The sequence below is a fragment of the Chelonia mydas genome, chromosome 18 (genome assembly GCF_015237465.2).
Source record: "Chelonia mydas isolate rCheMyd1 chromosome 18, rCheMyd1.pri.v2, whole genome shotgun sequence".
Classification (NCBI taxonomy): Eukaryota; Metazoa; Chordata; order Testudines; family Cheloniidae; genus Chelonia; species Chelonia mydas.
The window spans coordinates 19,919,738-19,945,314 of NC_051258.2; the positions used below are offsets into that span (position 1 = coordinate 19,919,738).

General features: G+C 44.2%; 1 protein-coding gene across 1 annotated transcript; it reads right to left on the reverse strand.

The window, feature by feature from the left end:
* Nucleotides 1-719: 719 nt before the first annotated feature.
* Nucleotides 720-21,447, reverse strand: LRRC47 (leucine rich repeat containing 47). The gene is made up of 7 exons (XM_007070222.4): nucleotides 20,754-21,447; nucleotides 19,452-19,913; nucleotides 15,383-15,499; nucleotides 7,280-7,395; nucleotides 6,215-6,317; nucleotides 4,669-4,758; nucleotides 720-2,367 (listed from the first exon to the last, which is right to left on the reverse strand). Exons 1-7 carry the CDS (start codon nucleotides 21,408-21,410, stop codon nucleotides 2,125-2,127), a joined length of 1,788 nt encoding a protein of 595 aa, XP_007070284.3. The 5' UTR covers nucleotides 21,411-21,447; the 3' UTR covers nucleotides 720-2,124.
* Nucleotides 21,448-25,577: the final 4,130 nt, after the last annotated feature.

The following is a 25,577-nucleotide window of genomic DNA, read 5'->3' on the forward strand; positions in this document are numbered from 1 at the left end:
TCTACAGTAAGGAAAAGGCACCAGAACTTGCCTGTATGCACCTCTCTTCTCCCTTCCCTCCCACCCCAGCAATACGTGCAGCTGTGGAAGTGAACATTTCTGAACTGCAGAAAGTGTTTCCGTAAGAACAGGATAGGGCTGTTTAAAGTAGGGCTTGAGTATGACACAATAGCTCCTCAAATACAAGCACAATACAGAGAGCCAGTGTATCACTAGCCTTAATGGAGAGAAAGTGGGTTTAGTAGTACGGCTGTTCTCTTATGTTGGACTGTGATTGGCGAGAGCACTGAGGTCCCTGAACTCCACGTTCAAGAACTAGTAATGGAGAAAACTCTACTGTAAATATGCAGAGTTTTGTAAAGGACTGCCCTAGCCTAGGACGTATTTAATAGCACACTGCAGGAGTTCCTTCATGCTCTAGCAGGAACACTCGAAGCTATGTCAGATAACGTAGACCACTTCTTTGCAAAGCTTCTAGTGTAGTTTCATGGGGTGTATACATGTAAAGAAAAAAAACTCAAGCAAACTGAAGGCAAGTTCGAACTGCTCTCAAAACAACGCAGAAACCCTTATTTAACTAGAGGTTGGCTTACTGGAAGTATCTCCACGATCCAGCTGTTTAGTACACAGGTGTACCTCTGGCAGGTTACAGGACTTTAAACATAGAAACACTAAGGACAACACTGACCGTGATTACAGACACCATCACTTCAGTTTTCCCATCGATTATGAAGATCTCAGCAAAATTCAGTGTTTTATAGAACAGTGAGTAGTTCAACTACGTAGACAGAGCCTGTCTCCACGAGAAAAAACAGTTTACATGTCATCCAACAGTATGGAACCATTAGCATGTCTGGCCTTACCGAGTTAGTAGCTGGGATGTAAGACCATCCCACACACAAAGACTGCAAGGAAGTTGTTCGTTTCTCCATTAAAGTTACCTGGCTACTTCAAAAAAGCTTTTCGTTATTTCACCCAGTGCATTCCATCGATACTGAGTGTGCTGATGAGACATTCCACCCCGAGTCACCCTTGGGAAGCAGCTCTCTCTGTGCTGCAGGGTTAAGGGAGAGTTTGCACAGCACAAGGGGGAACATCAATGCTTTTGCAAACAACAGACCGCAAATGCAGGAGTGTAGTATAAACTCTGAGCAAACTCAATAGGCAGCTAATGTAATGGTTTGGGACGGTTCAATGGTGGCTAATACTTCAGTGTGAATGGATTATAGCTTCAAAATGCAGCATGACAGATAAACGCCTCCTGAAGTGGCTTGCTGGTTCTTTGGTGAGCAAGAGAAGCAGTGTCACACCTATAGAAATATGGTGGTGTAACTATCACATGAAAGGTTCACAGCTGAAATTTTAAAAAATGTTTGGCTGCACTTAGACTGACGAGTTTAAGAAAACCACAAGAGGTTATGGGGTTTGCAGTGATTCAGGTTTAGTCCCATATGAACACATTACAAAGCAGAGTTGCATCAAGAAAAATAAGACTCAAATCATGATAATCAGCAATAGCTTTAACTCTCCACATCATCTTTTTATGGTATATTAGACAGCCAATGTCTTTAGTACCAGTAGATGGGATATATCCTTGTTGGTCAGTTTTTGTGTTATCTATTAATTTACTCATTAAGTCACGAAATAGGTTTCCACATTAATTCACATGAACAAAACAAAAAACAGGCTTATAAAAGATTGATTTTTGGGGAGCGGGCCATTTCATAAACTGGCATTTTGCTTCAAAGCATCTTAGAACAGCTCAATGTTATTTCAACTTCCAAGGTCACCGTATCTATATATTACAACTAGATGGGATAAGAATCATCCTGAGCACAAAATATGTGAAATACTTAGATCCCAAGTTTAGCATTTAAAGACTGATTCACATCTCTAACCAGTTATAACATTGGGACTTTATTACTAAGACAGGAAAGAATGTAGTATTCCTTGCCATAGTATGATCAAATTATCAGAGTTATGCACCCAAAAGGAGGGCACTTTACATGTTTCTTAAAGACAGAGGAGTCTAAATAATTTAATTTTACCATATACAAACTCTATATTTGTAAAATACGCAAAAAAATTCAAAATCAAAGCATTTTACAAGAACCTTGATGGCTGTTAACGAATTACAGTTAAAAGAGATGAGACCAGAATTAGGTCAGTTTTAGATGGATACAGTACTTTTAAGTTCCCATCCATGTCCACAACGCGAACCTGCTCCACTGTTAATGGAGAATTCTCTTGCTCTGCATTTTGGCTGGGATTTGAATTCACTGGTTCAGAAATCATGTCCGATTCAGCATCAGACACAGATTCTTCCTCCTTATTCTCTAAAGTGAATTTGTTGAGTTCTGCCATTTTCTGATTAGGAAACAAAAAGGAATCAAAGATTTCAATGTACATGGTGAACGCAGTGGATGGGCTATGAATTGCTTAAAGAGTTTCCAATAAGAAGGCCTGAGCTTTACATACTACTGAGGGACTGATATCATAAATGGAAGCTTTCAGTAATCATTTAAGCATTTTTTTAAAAAGAAACTTACAGCTCAATATACAGGTTAGTGAATTCTATCTGAAAACCTTATTTTCTTCTGCTATTCTTGTCCTCAAATTCTAGACAAGCAGGTTTACAAATCAGGCTTTGCATCCCAGCACTTCGATTCTAAATGAAAAGAACCTGCTCCAGTGTCACTACTAAGGACGCTGCTTTCATCATATTTTAAATTGTCCTCATTCCTGCCCTATATCAACTATCCAAGTGTCACTGAACTTGGACTTCAGAACATGCTAATGATAGTTAATTAATGAAGTGTAGGAGGAGAGGAACTAGGGGGTAAAGCATCCATCAGACACCCTGGACTGTGGGACCTGCACATGGACAAAACTGCAACTTGTCACAACAAAGTGTCATCAAAGAGGTCGAAGTGTGGAATCTCCCAGTCTTGAAAAATTAGGCTGACTATATCTGGCCAGAGAGACCATTTGTGATGACGGGTGAAAAATCTGCTCAATCTGCCAGCCTATTCTGGAGACCTGGATGGTGGGAGGCTTTGAAGTGAATTGTGTTGGCAATGCAAAACTCCCAAAGCAGTATTGCTTCTTGGCACAGAAGAGTCAACCCGGCCCATCCTTGTCTGTTCAAGTAGAACATCACTGCTGTGTTGTCCGTGAGAACTAATAAACGTGGTTTTTTCCCCATAAATATGGGTTTATGGAAGATAGAGCTTGTCAGCCTAACTTCACTTTTTTTTTGGATGAGGTTACAAGTTTGGTTGATCAAGGTAATGTGTTGATATGATATAATTAGACCTTTGTGAGTTGTCTGACTAGGTACCGCATGTTATTTTCATTAAAAAATAAGGATATAAAATGACCATAGCACACATTAAATGGATTAAAAACAAGGCTAACTGATAAATCTCAAAATGTAACTGTAAACGGGGAATAACCATCGAGTGGGTCTGTTTCCAGGAGGGTATCGCAGCGATCAGTTCTTGGCCTTAAGCTATTCAACATTTTTATCAATGACCTGGAAGAAACTGTAAAATCATCACTGATAACATTTGCAGAGGACACAAAATTTGGGGGAGTGGTAAACAAAGAAGAGGACAGGTCACTGATTCAGAGTAATCTGGATTGCTTGGTAAACTGGGCACAAGCAAGCACGATGCATTTTGACAGAGCTAACTGTAAATGTATTCATCTACAAAATCAATGTAGGCCAAACTTGTAGAATGCAAAACTATATTCTGGGAAGCAGCGACTCCGAAAAAGATTTGGGGGTCATAGTGGATAATCAACTGAACATGAGCTTCAGTCTAATTCTGTGGCCAAAAGAGCAAATGCAATCCTGGGATGCATAAAGAAGGGAATCTCGAGTAGGAATAAAGAGTTATTTTACCTCTCTACTTGGCAGTGGTGTGACCACTGCAGGAATACTGTGTTCAGTTCTAGTGAGGGTTCAGAGAAGGGCCACAAGAACGATTAAAGGATCAGAAAACATGTGTTATAGTGACAGACTCAAAGAGCTCAATCTGTTTCTCTTAACAAAGAGATGGGGGGGAGGAGCTAATTACAGTTTAAGTACCTAAATGGGAACAAATATTTAACAATGGGCTCTTCAACCTAGCAGAAAAAGGTGTAATACGATCCAATGGCTGGAAGTTGAAGCTAGACCCATTCAGACTGGAAATAAGGTGTACATTTTTAACAGTGAAAGTAATTAACCACTGGAACAGCTTACCAAGGGTTGTGGTAGATTCTCCATCACTGACAATTTTAAAATCCAGATTGGATGTTTTTCTAAAAAGCTCTACTCTATGGATTATTTTGGGGGAAGTTCTCTGGCCCGTGTTATACAGGAGGTCAGATTAGATGACCACAATGGCTCCTTCTAGCCTTGGAGCCTATGAATCTATTCAGAGATGGGCATGTCCAGTAGGCAGTAATGCACCTGAAATCCATTGACGCTTCCTGATTAAGTGGCATAGTCACATGCAATAAAGTTACCAATAAATGTTCATAGTAACATGCAATAAAGACAAAATTATAAACAATAAAGGGAGAAATTAAGCTCCATGTACCTCTCTATTCCAACTTGGTTCTCTTATTCAGGGAACATACAAAGAACAAGCTATAGATTTAGCTTATTGGAATACTTACTAGAATGAGGGTGTCCATGACATCTTTGCATATCTGGAGGCTGGTGCTGCTCGTCACTTCCAGAAATAGATCACAAGTGGTTTTTCTAATCTAAAAAGTATTCCAGAGGGACTCAGAAAAGGGAAGGCTGAATTGTAATACAATGAAATAGAAACTAGTGTGCACAGTTCCATAATCACACTGGTCCATTTGTTTCTCAAAGAATATTTCAGCTATTATTTGAAAAGCATCCAAGTGCATAAGTAACGACATGCGAATCCTGCTAACTTCATGAAGGAAGAACTGTAGGTTTGCACGTCTCCGGCCAAAACATCGTACCTTTGGAACGGCTTGCTACAGAGTACGGTTTCTCAGCCTGTGGGTCGCCATCCAAATATCAGGTGGCCAGGATTTGTCAAAGGCTACGTCTGCACTATGAGCTAAGGGCATGATACCCTTGTTTGTGAACACATACTCGTGCTAGCTGTATACATAGCAGACCACCCACTACAGCATGGGGAGTGACAGCGGCGGCACGGCTCAGCCATGCGGAGTACGTACCTACTGGGCTCAGGGGGTGCAAACTCAGCATGGCATAGCTGGGTCTCTGCTGCCACTGCCTGTGCGATGATGGCTACACTCTTATTTATACGCAGCTAGTTCGATGACACCTAGTGCAAGTCTATGTACATGACCCGGGGAAAGCACATCCCTAGCTCATGGTGTAGATGTAGCCAAACAGTCGAGTGGGAGGCCTGGGAGGGAAGGGGAAGGGTGGCCAAATCCTGCCCTTGGGGAGATGGGAGGCCCTGGGTGGGACAGGAAAGGGAGGTTGCAGAGCCTCCCCCACACTCATCCCCCAGCAGTGACGCCTACAACTCCAGTCCTGCAGGGCTGGCTGGGCTCGTGTTACTACCTGCTGCATGGGGGAGTCACAGCACCACTCAGGTTTGGCTCAGCCACTCCTCCATCATGATGACAGGCTGCCAGCCAGGCCAAATGGGAGTGAGTAACCCTACGACCCCAGAGGTTACCACACCCAGAGTGAGGAGCCAAGCCCAGCCAGCCCCACAGGACAGGAGCCACTGCTATGGTATGCAGAGTGTTCTTTTCTAGTACTTAGTACAGTAACGTGCATTATATAATCTAGGTAAAAAAATATTTAGTAAGGCAGATTTTTCTTCTCTCCAGGAAAGCTATTCACTGGGTTGCTACAGGCCACCAAGGTTAACAAATGGCTCCTGAGCCCACAAAGGTTAAGCAGCACTGCTAAATAGCTTAATGTAATTTTGACATTCAGCATTAAAAATGCTGAGTTTGACTTCAAATTCATTTTTAAAAATCTAGTGCTTTTAATATATAAACTTTAGACCTTAACAGTTCAGATTCTAAACTCACTCATGAATTTCAATGGAGACTTGAACATATGGTAAGATCAGGAGCATTTATTCCACAACACCTCTGAGTATCTCCTGACAAGGAGAGGATTGAAGTGATTTAGTTTTGAAGCCTGGCCCACTTCCACTATCTTTGAGACTTGGATATAAGTGGATTGAAACTTTTGTACCTTTGTTCTCTCGCTGTTAGTGATTGGTGGGAAAGAAATCACAACACCCTCAGCATCTACTAGACAAGGATAGTTCTCTTTCCCATCCAGTAATTGAAGGTACCTGTCAAGGAAAAAAAAAGTGAAGATAATGCAAAGAGATCAGGCAACAATAAATAAGATAGAAGAGTGGGAAAATGGAGGTTATGTGTTTCTGATCCAACACACAGAAAAACATAACTACGGCATCATGACATCAACAACTGCACGGCCTGCACTAAATGTGAGTAATGAAGCAATAATCATGAAGTACTTTAAAGTTTAAGTAATATTCCGATTGCCAAAGTGAGCAAACACGTTCTTAATGCTTTTACTGCACCCAGTGCTCAAAATATAGCAACATTTTAGAGCTTGTTTTACTGATGCTACAAGCTCATATGCTTAAATTTAAGTCTCATTACCTGTCTCCACCACTTACAGAAATATGCAATCCCCACTTTGTTTACCTGGTCAGTTTCCCCAAAACATGCATGATGATGGACATGTGAGATGATCCCAGTACAAACGGGATGGGAAGGGTGACGTGTCGTTTTCCTTCAAATTAGATGTAGTCACTTAAAGGTTTCAGCTCCTTACAAGCTGTTCCACTGACAGAATTTTGGATATTTCACATAAGCAAACTTTATTGAGCTTACATTTATATTCAGCTCCCCTCCAATCTCCCTCCTCTCAAACGTCCACTGTCTTTCGGCACAATTTATATTGTAGTAATGGTGACAACTTGCAAATTAACTCTTGGTATAATTGGAGGCCCAACATGATGTCACTCAACCACACTGAACTCAGTACTGTTATTTGTAAATTTCTCCCCAACCCTTCTTCCGCCCCCTCCCCCCTCTAGATTTTCAGGAGCTCATGTTAAGTGCATATGCACCCTGTTACCATTAGATGTTGCCTTTCATAACTAAGCACAAAGGGCAAATCTGATGTTCTTTGCAGTTACAATACTGTTGCTTTTCATGTGATCTTAAATTGGCCAAAATGTGTCTGATCAATTTGAAAAAAGCTGTGCATTAATACACTGACTTGTGCAGTCCAGAAACATTCTGACGCTTCTTCTGTTTTCTTTGTTCCTCAGCCTCTAACTGCAACTGACGGACAAGATCCTTTGCCTTGATCTCCTTCCGACCCAGTGGCATTACCTGTATCAGAGAGAAAGCAAATACTTAAAGCTAAGAGTCATTCATTGACGTCAGGACTATCTGAGCTAGTTCATAAGAGCTAAAGCAATAAAAAATGGGGAGATAACATTTAACTGAAAGTTCTGCATAACTTTAATTCTTTTGCTTGGAACATAGACAACGGGGGATTTTATGAAACATTTGTGACATTTCATTCTTTAAAAACATCCTAGATATTCAAGCATGTTTAAACTCCCTGCCCGGACTCTTGTTCGTGTTATCACACCAAAGGGACATTCCTGTTAATTATGGTATGTTCTTGAGTTTTGAAAATCATGTTTATTTTAGAATTGAGTGAACAGGAGACATTCAAGAATAAAAAGCTTAACCCAAGATACATATCTTAGAACCATGGCTCGCCCAAAGACTTTCCAGTGCTTTGGACTATTTTAGAAGAAAAAACTGAATAGTTTTAGTATTAACTCTTATGCCCTAGAGGCCTAATTTGTGATGTGTATATCTCAGATTTTACATTACTATAGATTAAGCTCTACAGCTCTTTATTCTGCAGAGTTTAGAAAACTCCCCCGCCACAATTAGTGCTGCTGAAATCTCTTCTAGTTGTTCTAAGTTTTATCAAGGGTGGCTGGTGCTACATGCTCAAGCAGTGATTATGGTTCCTCACTATTTGATCAACTCTGCAATCCGCGTTCTCATTGGTGCTACAAACAGACTGGAGCAAAGCAAGACTCGGAGGGAACAGCAGGATGGAAAACAGGGGTAGAAAAATAATCATTTAAAAAAACAAAAACCTTTTTTTTATTTAACTTTACGCGTTGCTAGTTCTTTGCCTTCTTTAGTCTTTGTTTTGTACTTCTCTTTAGTTTATTAATTGCTTGCAGAACTTCAGATTTTACATAGAGATTTCTTTCCAAGAACCATCACACTTAAAATGCTCATCTGTGCAGAAAAACAAGTCCAGAACCTACTAACATCCACAAACTCAAACAGAAAATGGCTACGCAAATAGCCATTGCTATATTTACAACCAACACCTTCTGATAGATTGTACTTCCACAAGTCAAGAAAGCTGAAATGCTTCAAACAGGCTATACTCCTACATCAGGGATCAGTTTGAAGTCTATGGGACTTGCATTCCCAAGTCACTTTGAAAATTCCACCCAGAGGTACTTACACAGGGGCTTTGGAGCCTAACTTTAGGCTCCTATATTTTAGCTTGTACATATAAAATTCACAATCATTTTGGTATTGTATTGAAAATCTAAACTTCTTGTGGTTAGCACTGAAGCAAGTCGTTTAAAATGACAAAGATGATTATTCTACTCAGAGAAAAATATTTAACAATACAATATTAGCCCCAGATTCTGCAAACACTTGATTTTAAGCACACTGAAATCAATGGGACTATTAGTGAGTGAAGTTACGTACCCACTTGAGTGTTTGCAGGATCAAGACCTTAGTTCTCAATGTTTTATTTTGCCTATAGCAGTTACATAAAACTGAAAGAAGATACTGAACCATCCTCATTTATAATCCAGCACAACTGTTTTTCAATCTAAAATTGCAATGGACAAAATCTAAAATTCATTTTACAAAGCCTCAACGTGATTTAAAACAGTTATTTGTATTTGTTTTAGATCAAGTAATTTAAATTATGACGATTTAGATGCCTTTATTTTAATCGCTCCATGCTGGAAATACTCCTGAACAGCTGGGAGGAGAAGGTATGGAGCACAGCTGTGTCAAACTGGAGAACACACACTATGGTTTATTTCTAATGAGCAAATAACCCCTGCTTCACCACTCTGCCTCCCCCCACCACCTTTTAAAAAAAATAAAAAAAAAAAAGCCAGTCAACTGCTCTCCTATTGTATTAATGGAATTAGGAGGACACTTTTTTAGGTGCATCTCAAAGGCTATTCCCATAGCTTGGTCAGCAATTTGTGGTAACTGCAGAAAAAATATAGCATTGGCTCATACTATGAAGAACTACTCCACAATTTGGATTCTGGTCCCTTTAGAATCAAGATGCTGTGGACAACTGAATTTGAAGATCCAACAAAATCTTTCACCTGTGATCCAAGGAAATAATTGGACCAAAGTCTCCAGAAGTGAAAGAAGTGTGCGTTACCCTACTGTATTTTGTGACTATTCACACACAATAACTTGTAGTAAACATGTTTGTCTAACTAGCAAGCAGTCAGGTAGTCAGATGTCCACATTCTAGTATTTGCACCTGCAATTAAGGCCACAAGAGAGGCAATTTTTCAACATCAGGTGGTGAACATGAAGTTCAGGATTTATTTGTGATCCCTTGGCCAAAGTCCACACCTGCAACATTTTTTCTAATTTCAATTATATATGAAAGACTTGGCTCCTGGATTCTACTGCTGGCTGGTATTGTTTGCTAGGAGTTAAATATATCCTGTGGAGTGGGTTCTCAGAAAGCCTTGTTTGATCAGGGATTACTTTGTGGGCTGCATGGTTTAAATCAGAGATGCTTTGCCATCTGGAATATTAAAAGTAAACAAAGAACCAAAGATTAGTAACATTTCATCAGGAAGTACAGTTAAAAGTGTTTTTGCCTTGGGCAACAGGTAGGTAAGTTTACGACAGCCTGTCAGTTCCTTTGTAGCAAGAGACAAGTACTGGGCTTGTTCCAAGTAATTTGTAGCTTCATATGGCCTCAGTCCATAAGAGGGCAACTGTTGGAGGACTGAACCTCATCAGTATATGATTAAATGCTTTAGACAAAATGCATTAACTACTAACATTTGCCTGCACTCGTATAGAGCTTGAGAAATGAACAGAAATGCCTTGATTGCATTATTAGTGATGAAAACTAAGGCAGTCTGCATCTAAGGCCTGGTCTACACTACGAGTTTATGTCGGATTTAGCAGCATTAAATCCGAATTAACCCTGCACCCATCTACACAACGAAGCCATTTTTTTGACATAAAGGGCTCTTAAAACCGATTTCTGTACTCCTCCCCAACGAGGGGATTAGCGCTGAAATCGACATCGCCGTTTCGAATTAGGGTTAGTGTGGACGCAATCTGAAGGTATTGGCCTCTGAGAGCTATCCCACAGAGCACCATTGTGACCACTCTGGACAGCACTGTCAACTCAGATGTACTGGCCAGGTGTACACGAAAAGCCCCAGGAACTTTTGAATCTCATTTCCTGTTTGGCCAGGCGAGCTCATCAGCACAGGTGACCATGCAGTCCCAGAATCGAAAAAGAGCTCCAGCATGGACTGAACGGGAGGTACTGGATCTGATTGCTGTATGGGGAGAGGAATCCGTGCTAACAGAACTACGTTCCAAAAGACGAAATGCCAAAACATTTCAAAAAATCTCAGAGGCCATGAGGGACAGAGGCTACATCAGGGACGCAACACAGTGCCGCGTGAAACTTAAGGAGCTCAGACAAGCGTACCAGAAAACCAAAGAATCAAACAGACACTCCGGAACAGAGCCCCGGACATGCCACTTCTATACTGAGCTGCATGCAATTCTGGGGGGGGGGGCCGCCACTACCCCACCCCTGTCCATGGACTCCGAGGATGGGATACTCTCCGCCATGGCTGAGGATTTTGCAGATGGGGAAGATGAGGATGACGAGCTTGAGGAGAGCACACAGCACACCGTTTTCCCTGACAGCCAGGATCTTTTTATCACCCTGACTGAAATACCCTCCCAACCCAATGAAGCTGGAGAAGGGTCCTCTGGTGAGTGTACCTTTTAAAATACAATACAGGTTATAAAAGCAAGCTTTTTTTAAATGATTAAGTAGCCATGAGGACTTGGGATGCATTCGTGGCCAGTACTGCTACTGGAAAAGTCTGTTAACGTGTCTGGGGATGGAGCGGAAATCTTCCAGGGACATCTCCATGAAGCTCTCCTGGAGCTACTCTAAAAGCCTTTGCAGAAGGTTTCTGGGGAGAGCAGCCTTATTCCGTCCTCCATGGTAGGACACTTTACCACGCCATGCTAGTAGCAAGTAATCTGGTATCATTGCATGACAAAGCCTGGCAGCGTATGGTCCCGGTGTTTGCTGGCATTCAAGCAACATCCGTTCTTCATCTCTGTGTTATCCTCAGGAGAGAGTGATATCATTCATGGTAAACTGGTTGAAATGGGGGAGTTTGATTAAGGGGACATTCAGAGGTGCCTGTTCCTACTGGGCTGTTTGTCTGTGGCTAAAAAGAAATCCTCCCTGCAGTTAGCCACGCGGTGGGAGGGGGGGGCTTTGGCGCTGAGCTGTTCGCTTTTGGCTAGCAGGGATCTTCCTTTCCCGGCCATCCCACGTTGATGTTGGTGAAACGTCCCTTGTGATCCATCAGTGCTTGCAGCACCATTGAAAAGTACCCCTTGCGGTCTATGTACTGGCTGCCCTGGTGGTCCGGACCCAAGATAGGGATATGCGTTCCGTCTATAGCCCACCACAGTTAGGGAATCCCATTGTAGCAAAGCCATCCACTAGGACCTGCACATTTCCCAGGGTCACTACCCTTGACATCAGCAGATCATTGACTGCGTTGGCTACTTGCATCACAGCAACCCCCACAGTAGATTTGCCCACTCCAAATTGATTCCCGACTGACTGGTAGCTGTCCGGCGTTGCAAGCTTCCACAGGGCTATTGCCACTCGCTTGTGAACTGTGAGGGCTGCTCTCATCTTGGTATTCTTGTGCTTCAGGGCAGGGGAAAGCAAGTCACAAAGTTCCATGAAAGTGCCCTTACGCATGCAAAAGTTTCGGAGCCACTGGGAATCATCTCAGACCTGCAACACTCTGTGGTCCCACCACTCTGTGCTTGTTTCCCGGGCCCAGAATTGGCGTTCCATGGCATGAGCCTGCCCCATTAAACACCATGATCTCCAAATTGTGGGGGAACGCGGTTTTAGAGAAAAGTGTGTTCAGGGCCTCGTCACCGCACTGCCGTCGCCTCCTCGCCTGGTTTTTCAGGTGCTGGTTCTGCATACACTGCACGATAATGTGCGAGGTGTTTACAATGGTCATAACTGCTGGGGTGAGCTGAACGGGCTCCATGCTTGCTGTGCTATGGCGTCTGCTCCTGCTCAGGCAATCCAGGGAAAAGGGCGTGAAACGATTGTTTGCCGTTGCTCTGGCGGAGGGAGGGGAGACGGACAACATGGCTTACAGGGTTGGCTTACAGGGAATTAAAATCAACAAAGGGGGGTGGCTTTGCGAGAAACAAAATGGCCCCCTCAAGGACAGAACTCAAAACTGGGTTTAGCAGGCTGTTGATTTCACGGAGGGAGGGAGGAGAAAACGAATCCAAAACAAATCTGGTCTATTTCTTGTTTTGATCCACTTCATCTGTCTTTATACATCTTGCCGGCAGCAGACTGTGCAGTACGACCGCTAGCCATTGTCATCAACTGGGTGCTCGGCAGAAGACAGTGCAGTATGACTGCTGGCCATCGTCTTCTGCTGGCTGCAGATTAAAAAAAGACAGTGCACTGCCAGTAGGACTGAATCGCCATGAGACGAAACTTAAAAGGGAAATGTCCTGACTGAGTCACTCCCATGTTTGCTCAGGCGCCCCGACGTCATCGAGGTCGGTTAAAAGAGCACCCTGGACTACGTCGACGACGGCTACCAGTCATACTGCACTGTCTGCTGCCAAAAGGCAATAAACTGCTGCTGTGTAGCAATGCAGTACCGCGTCTGCCAGCACCCAGGAGACGTACGGTGACAGTGAGCTGAGCGGGCACCATGCTTGCCGTGGTATGGCGTCTGCACAGGTAACTCAAGAAAAAAGGTGCAAAAAGACTGTCTGCCATTGCTTTCACGGAGGGAGGGAGGGAACGGGGGCCTGACGATACGCACCCAGAACCACCCGCGACAATGTTTTAGCCCCATCAGGCACTGGGATTTCTACCCAGAATTCAAATGGGTGGTGGAGACTGCAGGAACTGTGGGATAGCTACCCACAGTGCAACGCTACGGAAGTCGATGGTTGCCTCGGTACTGTGGAAGCACTCCGCCGACTACATGCACTTAGAGCATTTGTGTGGGGACACACAATCGACTGTATAAAAATGCTTTCTACAAAACCGACTTCTATAAATTCGACCTAATTTCGTACTATAGACAAGACCAAAGAGATCTAGCCAGCCAAAGTGAGGTCATGGACCATGCTTCAGGACTCTATAGCTCCTGAACCTTAAGCACTCCTGCCTGGTTTGCAATCACAGCATCTAGAATTAAAAAAGCTTTAGTGCCATTGAAAATTTCTTCTGGCTCCCACTGTGCGGATGTGATGAGTTAAGAGACCTACTCTTCTCTTCATGACAACACATTGCCTACTAGCAATAACAAGAGATGCACAAACACTGACAGAATTGTGTGTTCAAAGAGTGCAGCTATTTCTGATAGAATATCCAAGTTTAATATTGAGCTATGTTTTACATAACCTTCTTTCCAACGTTCACCTGAATTTCCTGTCAGGAGGCTAGCTTGATTAATAAGAAGGAACAAAGAACTGGAGAGACAGACAATCTAGTTTTTAGCACTGCAAATGAACCAGAACACTGAGTGAACGTCTCTGTTGGAACACAAATTGATGTGGACCAGACTGACTTCTACTCTAAGCATGCAGTGTTACTGTTTGAAATGGCTCATTACAAATGAATTACTGCAGGAGCACCCAGAGCTTAGTTTTACATCCAAACTCTGGAGAGAGCCTGCAGATTCACTAACTGGACACTATACCATCTTGGAGAAGAAACATTACTTTTAGCCCATGTAACAAAATACACGATATTCTGAGAGCTTTTCAAGCGTAGGACCTCGAACATAAAATGGTTTTCTACTATTTGTTACTGTAGAAAAATTAATTTTGCCAGATTTATTCAGCCCTGAAACCTAATTTCTTTTGAACATGAATTACTACCCTCAGTGGTAACAGCTGCCTTTGAAAAGACTGGCACAGATGACATCTAATTAATCTGAAAGCAACAAGCCCATTAACCATCACAAAGACTGGCATAATCATCTTGCTATTATCATACACTGAATGAGGATAACTACAGTATCACAGCAGAAGCCATTCTTGGGCAATCCCTGGATAAACTGCAGACCTGGAAATGAAGTACATAGCCTTGCTGATTAGATTGTGTGCAGAATGAAGAAATGAACAATACAGAGTCGCTCTCGAAATCCACACTATTCAGACTTCCCTGTTTAATTAGAACAATTAAGTTAGTGAGTTCACTGACTTCCTCCTACAATGGCAATTCAGGGTTTCCTGATCACCATGTTAAAGTAACATTTTGTAACGTGGGTTTAAGTTTCATATCAAGTTTAGCTTAAGAGGTTGGTATACTAATGGGTTGTAAATGATTACATTATCTGGGAGTGTGGCAATAAAAACTGCCAGAGAAAAAGAACTGGTGAACAGAGCCTGAATTTGGTTCAGCTGATTACCTTATAGATTGCTTCCCATCACTCCCGGTACATTCATGTGAATGAACACCTGCTACGCTGCACAACTCTCCAAGTATATCCTAACATTTTATGGACTTCCACTGAACATTAACTTAGCAACAGCTCAACACAAATGAGAGGACCAGCAGTGAAACTGTTAACAGGGAAACACCAAGACCTCTGTCACCCTAAGCAAAGTGCATAACATGCAAGATCAAAATGCTCTTTATGGAGAAAAAACATTTTGGACTGCTTTACCTGTTTGAATTTTTAAGGTATTCAACTAGTACTAGGGGTTCTGTAACTATTAGTAAATCAGATACTTTGATAAACGTTCACATTCTGAAGGATATTTGAACAGTGAGGAGTTTTCTGAGCCTGATTTAGATAGGGGTTGGCACACTTTCTGAACTTAATCTCCTGGTTCCAGTTAAATTTTCTTATTTCTTTAGTGTGCAAAATAGCATCTTCCCATTTCTGTACCACTCCAAAATTTGATAAAGCAACAGGAAAAAGATTATTTATCCTACCTTTAATTCGTTAGGTGGCTGAGCATCATACAGCAGGGGCCCTTTGATCAGCTGCAGGTCATGTGTGGCGATGGTTGCTGCTGTTCGTTTCTCACAGATGTCGTCATGAAGTTTGATCTAACAAAATGTGCAGGACACAGAAATATGAAGTTACCAGCCAATGTCCTTCAGCATTCCTATACCATTACCAACTTCAACCCTACTCTAAATTGTCTTATTAAACTAGTCCCTTAGTGTCAAAACATTTTTGCCCCCCCTCCATCAATTTTGTCTTTTTCCATTTGACAAGCCTTTGCTTCCCCCTCTGTTGGATCAGGCTGAAAGCAATAGTTCTCTTTACTTGTTCACAAAAGAGTAATTCACCCCTGTCCACATGGCACTGGAAGGAATGCTTGTTAATTTCCCGATTATAATTAGGCTCTGTAGCATTGGATTTAAATGGATAGATGTTGGTAAACTATTTCAACTGACATACTGAAATTGACGGGAAAAAAATACTAACAGTCAATGGGAACGCAGCCTCCCTGCCTTGCACCTACAAGGACTGGGTGTCACCATCCATGTGGCAGTGCAGGGAGCCCTCTGCAGCCCTCTGCCAGGCCCTGCTCTCACCAACTGGGAGTGCTGGGGGTCCCTATTCTGCCATACCAGGACAAGAGCATTCCTTACCCCTTTTGCCTGCAGGGATCCAATGTCACCAGCCCAGAAAGCCCTCTGCAGCTCTGCCGTCACAGCCCCACCCACTCACCAGCCAGGCATATAGAAGCCATCCCTGTGCAGGAACTGTTCAGCAGCAACCTGGGGTCAGGGGCTCTGCTCTGCCAGGCCAGGCCCACAGCCTTCCCAGCACCTTGCACCCTTGGTCCCTTCGGCCATACAGGGAGTCCCCTGTATTCCCCTACTGTCAGTGCTGCCCTAACCCCAAATCTAACCCCTGCTTAATTTCTAGCAACTGTAAAAATTAAGGATACATTTATACTGCAAAAAAGCCTCACAGCAGCAAGCCTCAAAGCCCATGTCAATGACTTGGGCTCATTCTATAGGACTATAAATAGCAGTGTAGACATTCAGTTTGGGTTGGAGCCTGGGCTTTGAAACCTGGTGAGTGGGGTGGATCTCAAAGACAGGGCTCCAGCCTGAGGAAGAACATTTACACTGCTATTTTTATCCCCATACGTGAGCCTGGGTGAACTCAGACATGCTGTTATGGGTGGGGTTTTTTGTATTTTTTTTTTTTACCCTTAAAAAAACACCAAACACACTGTTGAAATTAGAGAAAAAAACATCAATTTCTGCCAAGCCTAATTATAATGCAGAGACAGAAGAGAGGAGTTCAGACTGTTTTGCTGGTTCCATAAAAATGGAGACTTAAAACAAAAACAAAACACAACTAGGGAGCAGATAAAATGCTTCTATTCAGACATTTAGCATGTCAATTACACACAGAAGCAAGAGGAAACTTCCCTCCAGCTTACAATGCTAAGGTAGGTCAAATTTTGCACCGCACCACTTGTTTTTCTTCCAGAATAATCTTCCCCATCCTCCACTCTCTCCTCCCCACCCCTAAATCCCATACTTATTTACTATACAAGTAAAGAAACTGAGCATTCAAAGAGGCTTATTACCACATATATGGCAAAGCTAGCAAACCCGTGAAAAGAAACTGATCCAATCTCAACAAGGTGTTTTGGGGAAAACACTCCACTGCAGCCTGCAACTTTAAATGCAATTGTTATGCATAATATTTTGAAAGATTGTGCATTTGTAAGCATCAATTACCGTATGGGACCAAAGTTGTGCTTTTTGGGTGATCTATCCCACTAATTCTCCATTTTCCATTAGGAAATGTGTAGCACAGCACAAGTCAACTAAGGTAGAAAAAACTACAGATGCACAAGGACCTGCACATTTGAGAAAAGCAATCATTTGCCATCTAGTGGACAAGGTGACTAATGTACCAGTTAGGAAATTTTTTCAAACATACCACCTTCAAGTCTGAAAACTAGAGTACAAACATGTGCCATTAGTATGGCTTAATACAGTTTTAAAGCCACATATGGCATTTAAAACTAGACTGGACAAAGCACTGAAGAACAGTTGTAGGAAACTACCAGTCCAGCACCAGAGAAAAAACACACTATAATCTAACTCAGTGATACTCAGACTGAAGCTCATAAGCTGCAAGTGGCTCTTTAGTGTGTATTCTGTGGTTATTTGCAGCACATATTAAAAGACTGAGGGATTGAATTATCAATCAGTCTAAGTTCTTAACCAATAAGGATGCTTGCATTATGTTAACAACCAATTGTAGTTGATAAAATAATAATATAATCTATATATTAGATATTCTCACAGCAATATATAAACTAAATATTTCCTGTCATACTACTGAAATATGATTATATAGTACTATAGTGAATGAAACAATGAATTCACACTACTGTGACTCTTTTGGGTAATGCTGATCATTGATTTGGCTCCTGAGCCACTGAGGTCTGACTATCACTGATGGAAACAATCTTTGCCAACTCTAATTTTAACATGGATTCACAGTTATTCTTCATTCCCAGAACATAGATTCATAGGTATTTAGGTCAGAAGGGACCATTATGATCATCTAGTCTGACCTCCTGCACAATGCAGGCCACAGAATTTCACCCACCACTCCTACAAAAAACACCTCCCACCTATATCTGTGCTATTGAAGTCCTCAAATCGTAGTTTAAAGACTTCAAGGAGCAGAGAATCCTCCAGCAAGTGACCCGTGCCCCATGCTACAGAGGAAGGCGAAAAACCTCCAGGGCCTCTTCCAATCTGCCCTGGAGGAAAATTCCTTCCCGACCCCAAATATGGCGATCAGCTAAACCCTGAGCATATGGGAAAGATTCATCAGCCAGATACTACAGAAAATTCTTTCCTGGGTAACTCGGATCTCACCCCATCTAATAGCCCATCACAGGCCATTGGGCCTATTTACCATGAATATTTAATTACCAAAACCATGTTACCCCATCATACCATCTCCTCCCTAAACTTATCGAGTTTAATCTTAAAGCCAGATAGATCTTTTGCCCCCACTGCTTCCCTCGGAAGGCTATTCCAAAACTTCACTCCTCTGATGGTTAAAAACCTTCGTCTAATTTCTAGTCTAAATTTCCTAGTGGCCAGTTTATATCCATTTGTTCTTGTGTCCACATTGGTACTGAGCTTAAATAATTCCTCTCCCTCTCCAGTATTTATCCCTCTGATATATTTATAGAGGGCAATCATATCTCCCCTCAACCTTCTTTTAGTTAGGCTAAACAAGCCAAGCTCCCTGAGTCTCCTTTCATAAGACAAGTTTTCCATTCCACGGATCATCCTAGTAGCCCTTCTCTGTACCTGTTCCAGTTTGAATTCATCCTTCTTAAACACGGGAGACCAGAACTGCACACAGTATTCCAGGTGAGATCTCACCAGTGCCTTGTATAACAGTACTAAAACCTCCTTATCCCTACTGGAAATACCTCTCCTCATGCATCCCAAGACCGCATTACAACATAATGTATATAGCAAAGCTACAAGGATCTTTTAAACTGGTAGAGGAAATCTGTGCGCACATGTGGCACCCTCCACAATAGTATCTCAGCTTCCAACACCTTTTTCATACAGAAAGCTTTGAAATTTGCAGTAAATCACGCAATTTAGTGCAAATTGGGGCAGAAATCTGAAAGTAAAGCAAATTGCACATAAAGGAATAGATGCAAGTTGTTTTGTACTGTTATATTGCAATCAATCTAAGAGTCGCCCAGAATTTAAAAACATCAATGTTCATCATAACAACTGATCAGTTACTTCCTTGGTTGGGAAAAGCGCTCTCTCTCAAAAAACTAAACTTATGTTCTTACAGAGAAGCTGTCCTCGAGGTTTATGCCTATGTGCAATAGCTTCTTTAGTCACTCTGTTTTCTCTTTAATAGAGTCTATACCAGGAACAGACTGTTCCTAACTCTGTTCATTTGGAATGAGAGTAAAATGATAACACTGAAAACGCATTCACAAAAGTTCTAGTCTAATCCTTCAATAATTACCTGTGCAGAAAGAAATCTCTTCAAGGCATTTCCTTGCTTCAAATTCATTCCCTTCACCACACAGCCAACAATGTATGGCCGAACTTCTTTTATATTTGGACTAACTTTAACTACCACAGGAGCTGGATTTTCTGCAATGTGCAGAATCTTGATCATCAGTTTATTCACTTCTTCCAGCTTGTCTTGTTCCCCATCTCCGCTATCCTTTTTCTGGCGTTTATCCCTCTTTTTTTTTTTACTTTCCTCTTTATCAAAGTTGTCTGGTTTCCCTTTTCCTTTGCCACATCCTCGGCCTCGAACCCGCAAGTACTCCAGAATGGATTTTGTCTGGCAGCTATTGACCATTTTCTCCAGCCGCTTGTCTTTCAGTTTGTTCCCTCTGAAGTTGACCTCCTTTAATTTAGGGCAGTCAGCAAGCTCAACAGGGATTTCTGATAACTCATTATTGGAAACATCCAGGATCTGAGGGAGGAAAAGCATTTACAAAGTTAGACTGGCTGCTTCTAAAAAGCTTGAGCCTCACTCAGCCTTGGCATGCTGTTTGCTCAGAAGGCAGCTAGATGCCACAAGGTAAGGCATGGCATAAAATATCTACATGAAGAGATTCCATAACACCAGGTTGAAAATGCTTGAAATTTAAATCAGTAATTTTTTTCCCCCAAAAAAAGAAAAGGTAATTTGTTTTAGCTAACACTAGATCCAGGATATTGCATTCTATTAATGCACCGTTACATAGTTCATGAACTCTGTCAGTTCCTCTATACAACACCCACTACTTTTAGAACTTGTAATGTAGCCGAATCCAACATATCAACCTTTTCCCATGAAGGTCTAATCACCACCCATGCTGACAACTCTCAAGTCATGCCATATTTGTGACTTTCTTAAAGCCCCAGTATCCAGGATCAATTAAGTGAGAATCTCATCTTCCATTAAAAAAGTTTCTAGCCCTCTTGGTTGTGGAAAAAAGCTCGATAACCTGAACCAAATGAAACCTAAAGGCTCAGAAACTAGAAAGCAAATAAAATGAAGCCCAAATAGGCTGTTTGTTAAAATCACGTTTTTTTAAAGTGCCTAATTTATGCTATTTGTACACTGGGGTTGGCAAAACAGCATCCCTCCCTTCCCACAGGGCTCCAGCATCACCCCCATTCCAACCCACAGGAAACTACCTGCAATTTCCTGTGGAGTCCCAGCCCCTCAACCCCTTCTCCACCCACCGTATGGGGGGCCCAACCTCACACCCCCCAGGGGTAGCCAGTCTCTTTGCCCAGCCCCTTCTCCTCACCCTCCCCCCCTGACCTTGAGGGCCGGCAGGTTGGCGATGGCAGAGCCCAGCTCCTGCAGCCCGTTGTCGGCTGCCTCCAGCTGGCTGAGCAGCGGGAGGAGGCTGGAGGCGCCCGGGGGCAGGAGGCCGCCGGGCAGGGCGCTCAGGCAGTTCCCGGAGAGCAGCAGGGTCTGGAGCTGGGGGGCGGCCCAGGCCAAGCCGGGCCCCAGCTCCCGGAGCCGGTTCCCGGTGAGGTTCAAGCTCCGCAGCTGGGGGAAGGCGGGGGGCCCCCCCGGAGCGCAGGGCCCGGCCGGGCCCAGGGCTCCCCCCAGCGCCGCGGGCAGCGTCTCCAGCCCGTTGCCGGACAGGTCCAGCAGCCGCAGGGCCGGCAGGGGGCCTCCCAGCCCCGGGCCCTCCAGAGCGCCCAGCCCCGCCGGGCCCAGCCCGTTGCCGCGCAGCACCAGGGTGTGCAGGGCCGGCAGCGCCGCCGCCAGCCCCGGGCCCAGCTCCCGCAGCGCCCCGCAGCCGCTCAGCTCCAGCGCCTGCAGCAGCGGCAGGGCCAGGAGCCGCGGGGGCAGGCGGCCGCCCCCCGCCCGGATGCGGGCCTCCACCGCCGCGCCGGGGAGAACCAGCTCCCGGCGCCGCTCCCGCTCCGCGGCCTCCAGCTCCGGCCAAGCGGCCGGGTCCGCCATGCTGCCCGCCGACCCCGCACTTCCGGGTCACGGCACTGCTTCCGGGGGCGGCGCTGCCCAGGGGCTGGGCGCCTCACCATAGAGAGCGGCCCGGAGGGCGGGCGAGAGTGTACCGTGCCACATCCGGCACTGCCATAGAGTGAGGGGCCGCCGGAGGGGCTAGAGCGTCCCGTTGCCATGTCAAAGGCAGGGGAGTGGGCCTGGCTGCCATAGAGAGCAGCCCAAAGGGAGGCTAGAGTGTCCCACCAGCCTTCCATGCAGACGTTCACAGGCCTGAGCGCGGGCCCTCGGCCAGTCTGATTGTTCAGTGTAGACCTGGCCTAACCCTGCGTGCAAGGCTGAGGGCGGATGTAGGCTGTGGGTGATGCCTGGCTGCCCCATTATGTCACAAGGTGGCCGTGCTTATAAGGGCCCGTTTTTTTTCGCCTCAAAGGATGGGAAGTACCTTCTTTCACTGACATAAATGGGGCTAAATTTCAATGAAATGAGTGTGGTTGAAGGACATTGGAAGGAGGGGCAGCACTCGCTACCCCAGTCTAGGCAGGGAGATGTGGGGGGTGGGAATCAGTCTCCTTTTCCCCACCTCTATTCTCTCAAATGTGTAGCAAAAAAAAATTAAAAAAAAATTATGGTGAAAGACCATTAAGGTGCAAAGTCAAATCACTCAAAAGTTGGGAAATGCCAGTAATGCCTATTCAGCCTTAATTCATCTCCTTTCTGCATATGAATTATGATACAGTCTTTAATTACATAAGTACATACTATTTTTTCCAAAGGAATTTGTCCCTTTAAATCCACACACATATTTGACCTTAATTATACAACATGTAACCTTTAGATGTGAAATAAAATGTGTTAAAAATAAAATAGGAACTGTTTAATTTTCCAAATAATTTAGAAAATGGTTTTTGGATACTTTGTGGACTTCCTGAATTAGAGCAAGAAAATATTATAAAGGGGTGTTATGGCAAGGGATTTTAATACTCTCCGCACAGAGGGTCCCAGCCTTGGGGCTCCCTGCAGGGCCATGAGGGTATCTGCGGCTTGGGCATCAAGCCAAGCATATCTGGATGCCCGATGATATATTTAAAAGATGAACATTTAATTCCATTATTATTAACAAGAGATAATCATTAATCAACCTCATTTACAAGACTCCCCTATGAAGGGAATTGGGGTTCTTCAAACAGTGAAAATGTAATAATTATAAACTAGAGCTATGCAAACTACTTAAGAGACACACTATAAAAGCCAAACACTTCAAAAAGCCAAACAAACCAAGTAGGATAATTAAGTATACTCTATCTTGGTATCATAAAGAACCAGTTCACATTCTCCTGTCATACTGAAAGAAACTTCAAAAAAATATACAGAAACACGGATACCAGCAACATCAAATGCTATCTGTGTCTTCAGAGTACGTCTCTAACTTCTAGTAAAAACACTAGGAGTGAATCTATTGCTCTGCCAGCAGAGGGGGTATTATGTCCACGTATGTATCAGTATACTACCAGAAAGCAAGATGACTAGGGCCATATGTCGCTCAATTACAGCAAGAAAATATTATAAAGGGGTGTTATAGCGAGGAATATTAATACTCTCCACACAGAGGGTCCCAGGCTTGGAGCTCCCTGCAGGGCCATGCAGATATCTGCGGCTCAGGCATCAAGCCAAGCAGTTTTGGCCTCAGGTGGTGGCCTGGGGAGTGGCCCTGCAGTTCGCCCAAGGCCAGGACACCAGAAGCACTCTGCACATCTCTCCATCTCCTGGGGTGGGCTAGCTCCAGGCTAGAGAAGTGGTAAGCTGGAGCCAGACCTGCTGACGGTGTTCCTGGCAGGTGTCGAGTGCAGGGTCCCAGGCGGGGCGCACGGATGCCTAACTGCTGGCAGGGGTCCGCTGCCCAGCATGGAGGGCAGCTGCTGGCTGCACATGGTGCTAAGGACTGGCATGAGCGTCTCCTGCCATGCTGCTCAACCTGCACCAGCTGCGGCAACTAGAGCCAGGATCCAGGGGGCACTGGGCCCCCTGGGGCTGGCTCCAGCTGGCCCATAGTATCCTGAGCCTGGGCTCCTCTTGGGAGCCGCTGCACCCTTCCCCAAGGGGCAGGATGCTAAACTGCGTGGTGCCGGGTGCCCTGAGCTGGCTTGGGCAGGTGGATAGGTGATTCCACCCCTTGCTAATGCACCGCCATTGCCGTTACTTCCTGCTGTGGCTCAGCCACCCGAGAAGTGCCAGGGCGACCGCACTGCCCTGCTCTTTGCCGTCAAGTCAGGGCTGGAGCACTTGGAGTGGCAGGTGGCCGTGCAGGGCCACGAGCTGGAGGTGGCCAGGGGTGGCCGGGTCCGGACCCTCTTCCTTGTGGGAACCCTTTAGGAGGTCAACTTCCTGCACTGGTTCCACCCGCACTGACCACAGGTCGAATTCATCTTCCAAGACAGCGATGTCTTCGTGCACACGGGTAATGTGCTGGATTTCCTGGACTCCTGGCGCGGAGACCCCAACCTGCCCTGGCCCTTTGTCGCGGACATCATCAGTGGGGCCTTCCCCACGCGGAACAGGCACAGCAAGTACTACATCCCCAAAGGGCTCTATGACAAGCTCTACTCCCTGCATGCCAGTGGGGGAGGCTTCCTCATAGCCTCTGCCTTGGCCAGAAGATTGTTCTTGGCCTCTGAGACAATCCAGCTCTTCCCCACTGACATGTTCCTGGGCATATGCCCAAGGCCCACCCCGGCTTCAGGACTTTTGGGACTGTCAGGCGCAGGAGCAGTGTTATGAACAGGGACTCTTGCTTCTGCAAGGGCTTGCTCTTGGTGCACAAGATGACCCCAGAGGCCTTACTAAGGATGTGGGAGCTTGTGCATGACAAGAGAATCAGCTGTGCTACGACAGTTCATTTCACTTGAAAAGCTCTGGCTGGAATGGCCCGGTAGCATTAATGCTCTGGGGCCTTGCGATGAGCGGCTCTGCACTGTGTGAAATCCTTTGCTTTGCAGTGTGACTGGGCATTGCCTCCCCAGATTTACATTTCCTGGTCACTTCTACATTTATTCTGCTGCTGCAGCTTTCCCAAAGAACTGAAAACAAAACCCAAGGCTAGCTGGCAAATTTGTGAACTCAAACCACAGTGCACACTTGCCTCAGACAAGTGGTCAGCTTTAAACTAGGTGCGGAAAGAGGCTTGTTTTTATGAATAAATGAGACTTGTTGAGTCGTCAATTAACTAGTTTTTTTTTTTAAACCTGGTGACAAGATACAAGGACAAATTCAGAGATCATGCAAGTTACATGGACATCGGTATACCCTGAGGCAGGAAGGCAAAGAATATGTGTGTGTCATAGTAGGAGAAACAACCAACAGAGAATAAGTTTACTATGATGCAAGATAAAGCCTGGGTCTCCCCTTGGAGAGTACATTACACCTTTTTATTCAGGTTTACAAGTGGTGATTAACCTCTAACTGCTTGTTCCATGTTTTCTCAGGGCATATTTTCAGGGGGGAAAATCAGGGATTTGGGTGCCTTGTGTGAGAAGAGCAGCTAAAAAATCCGCATTTCCTGAGTTCCCTTTTAATTAATGTTCCTGAAAGGTGAGGTTCAGTCATACCAGTGAGCTGTGCCTGCAGCTTTAACTTCACCTGCAAAGGTTTCGTGTGGGAACTGAATAAATCAGAAATCAAACCACTGGCAGGTTAGTGAGCTCAGCATGTGTGCCAGAGAATAGCACACACAGGACAGAGCATGTTTGTCAAAAGCAGAGACACCATCAGTACTTGCTAAAATAGATGGAATTTTATTAGAATATAGCAATAAAATTTAATTTATATATTTCATCTTGGTGTTCGCCCATTACACATGATGACTGAAGACCTCTAGGATCAGGCCTGCTCTCCACAGATAGCTTATCAATCAAGGAAAAGCATCACAACTGCTAAGGACTGAACAATCAAATAATTTGTTGTAGTGGAATTCCAAGCAGAGGCCTAGGAGACTCTCCCGGAGAGAGTGAATGCTCTCTGCGCTTGAATAGTCTCTGCGATTTAGACAGATGAAAAAATCGGCAGATACTCACAGAGCCCAGTACATTAAAATGGAAAAGCCACAGAATAGGAGCCAAAGTCTGTTCTCTCTTTAGAAGTGATGCTGCACCATTGCTGAGCTAAGAGTAC

Coding starts and splice junctions, on each gene's coding strand:
- LRRC47 (XM_007070222.4), bottom strand. CDS start 21,410: ATGGCGGACCCGGCCGCTTGGCCGGAGCTGGAGGCCGCGGAGCGGGAG. Junction 19,914..20,753: donor CCAACCTGCCGGCCCTCAAG/GTCAGGGGGGGA, acceptor TTCCTCCCTCAG/ATCCTGGATGTTTCCAATAA. Junction 4,759..6,214: donor CTAACAGCGAGAGAACAAAG/GTACAAAAGTTT, acceptor AATACTTTTTAG/ATTAGAAAAACCACTTGTGA.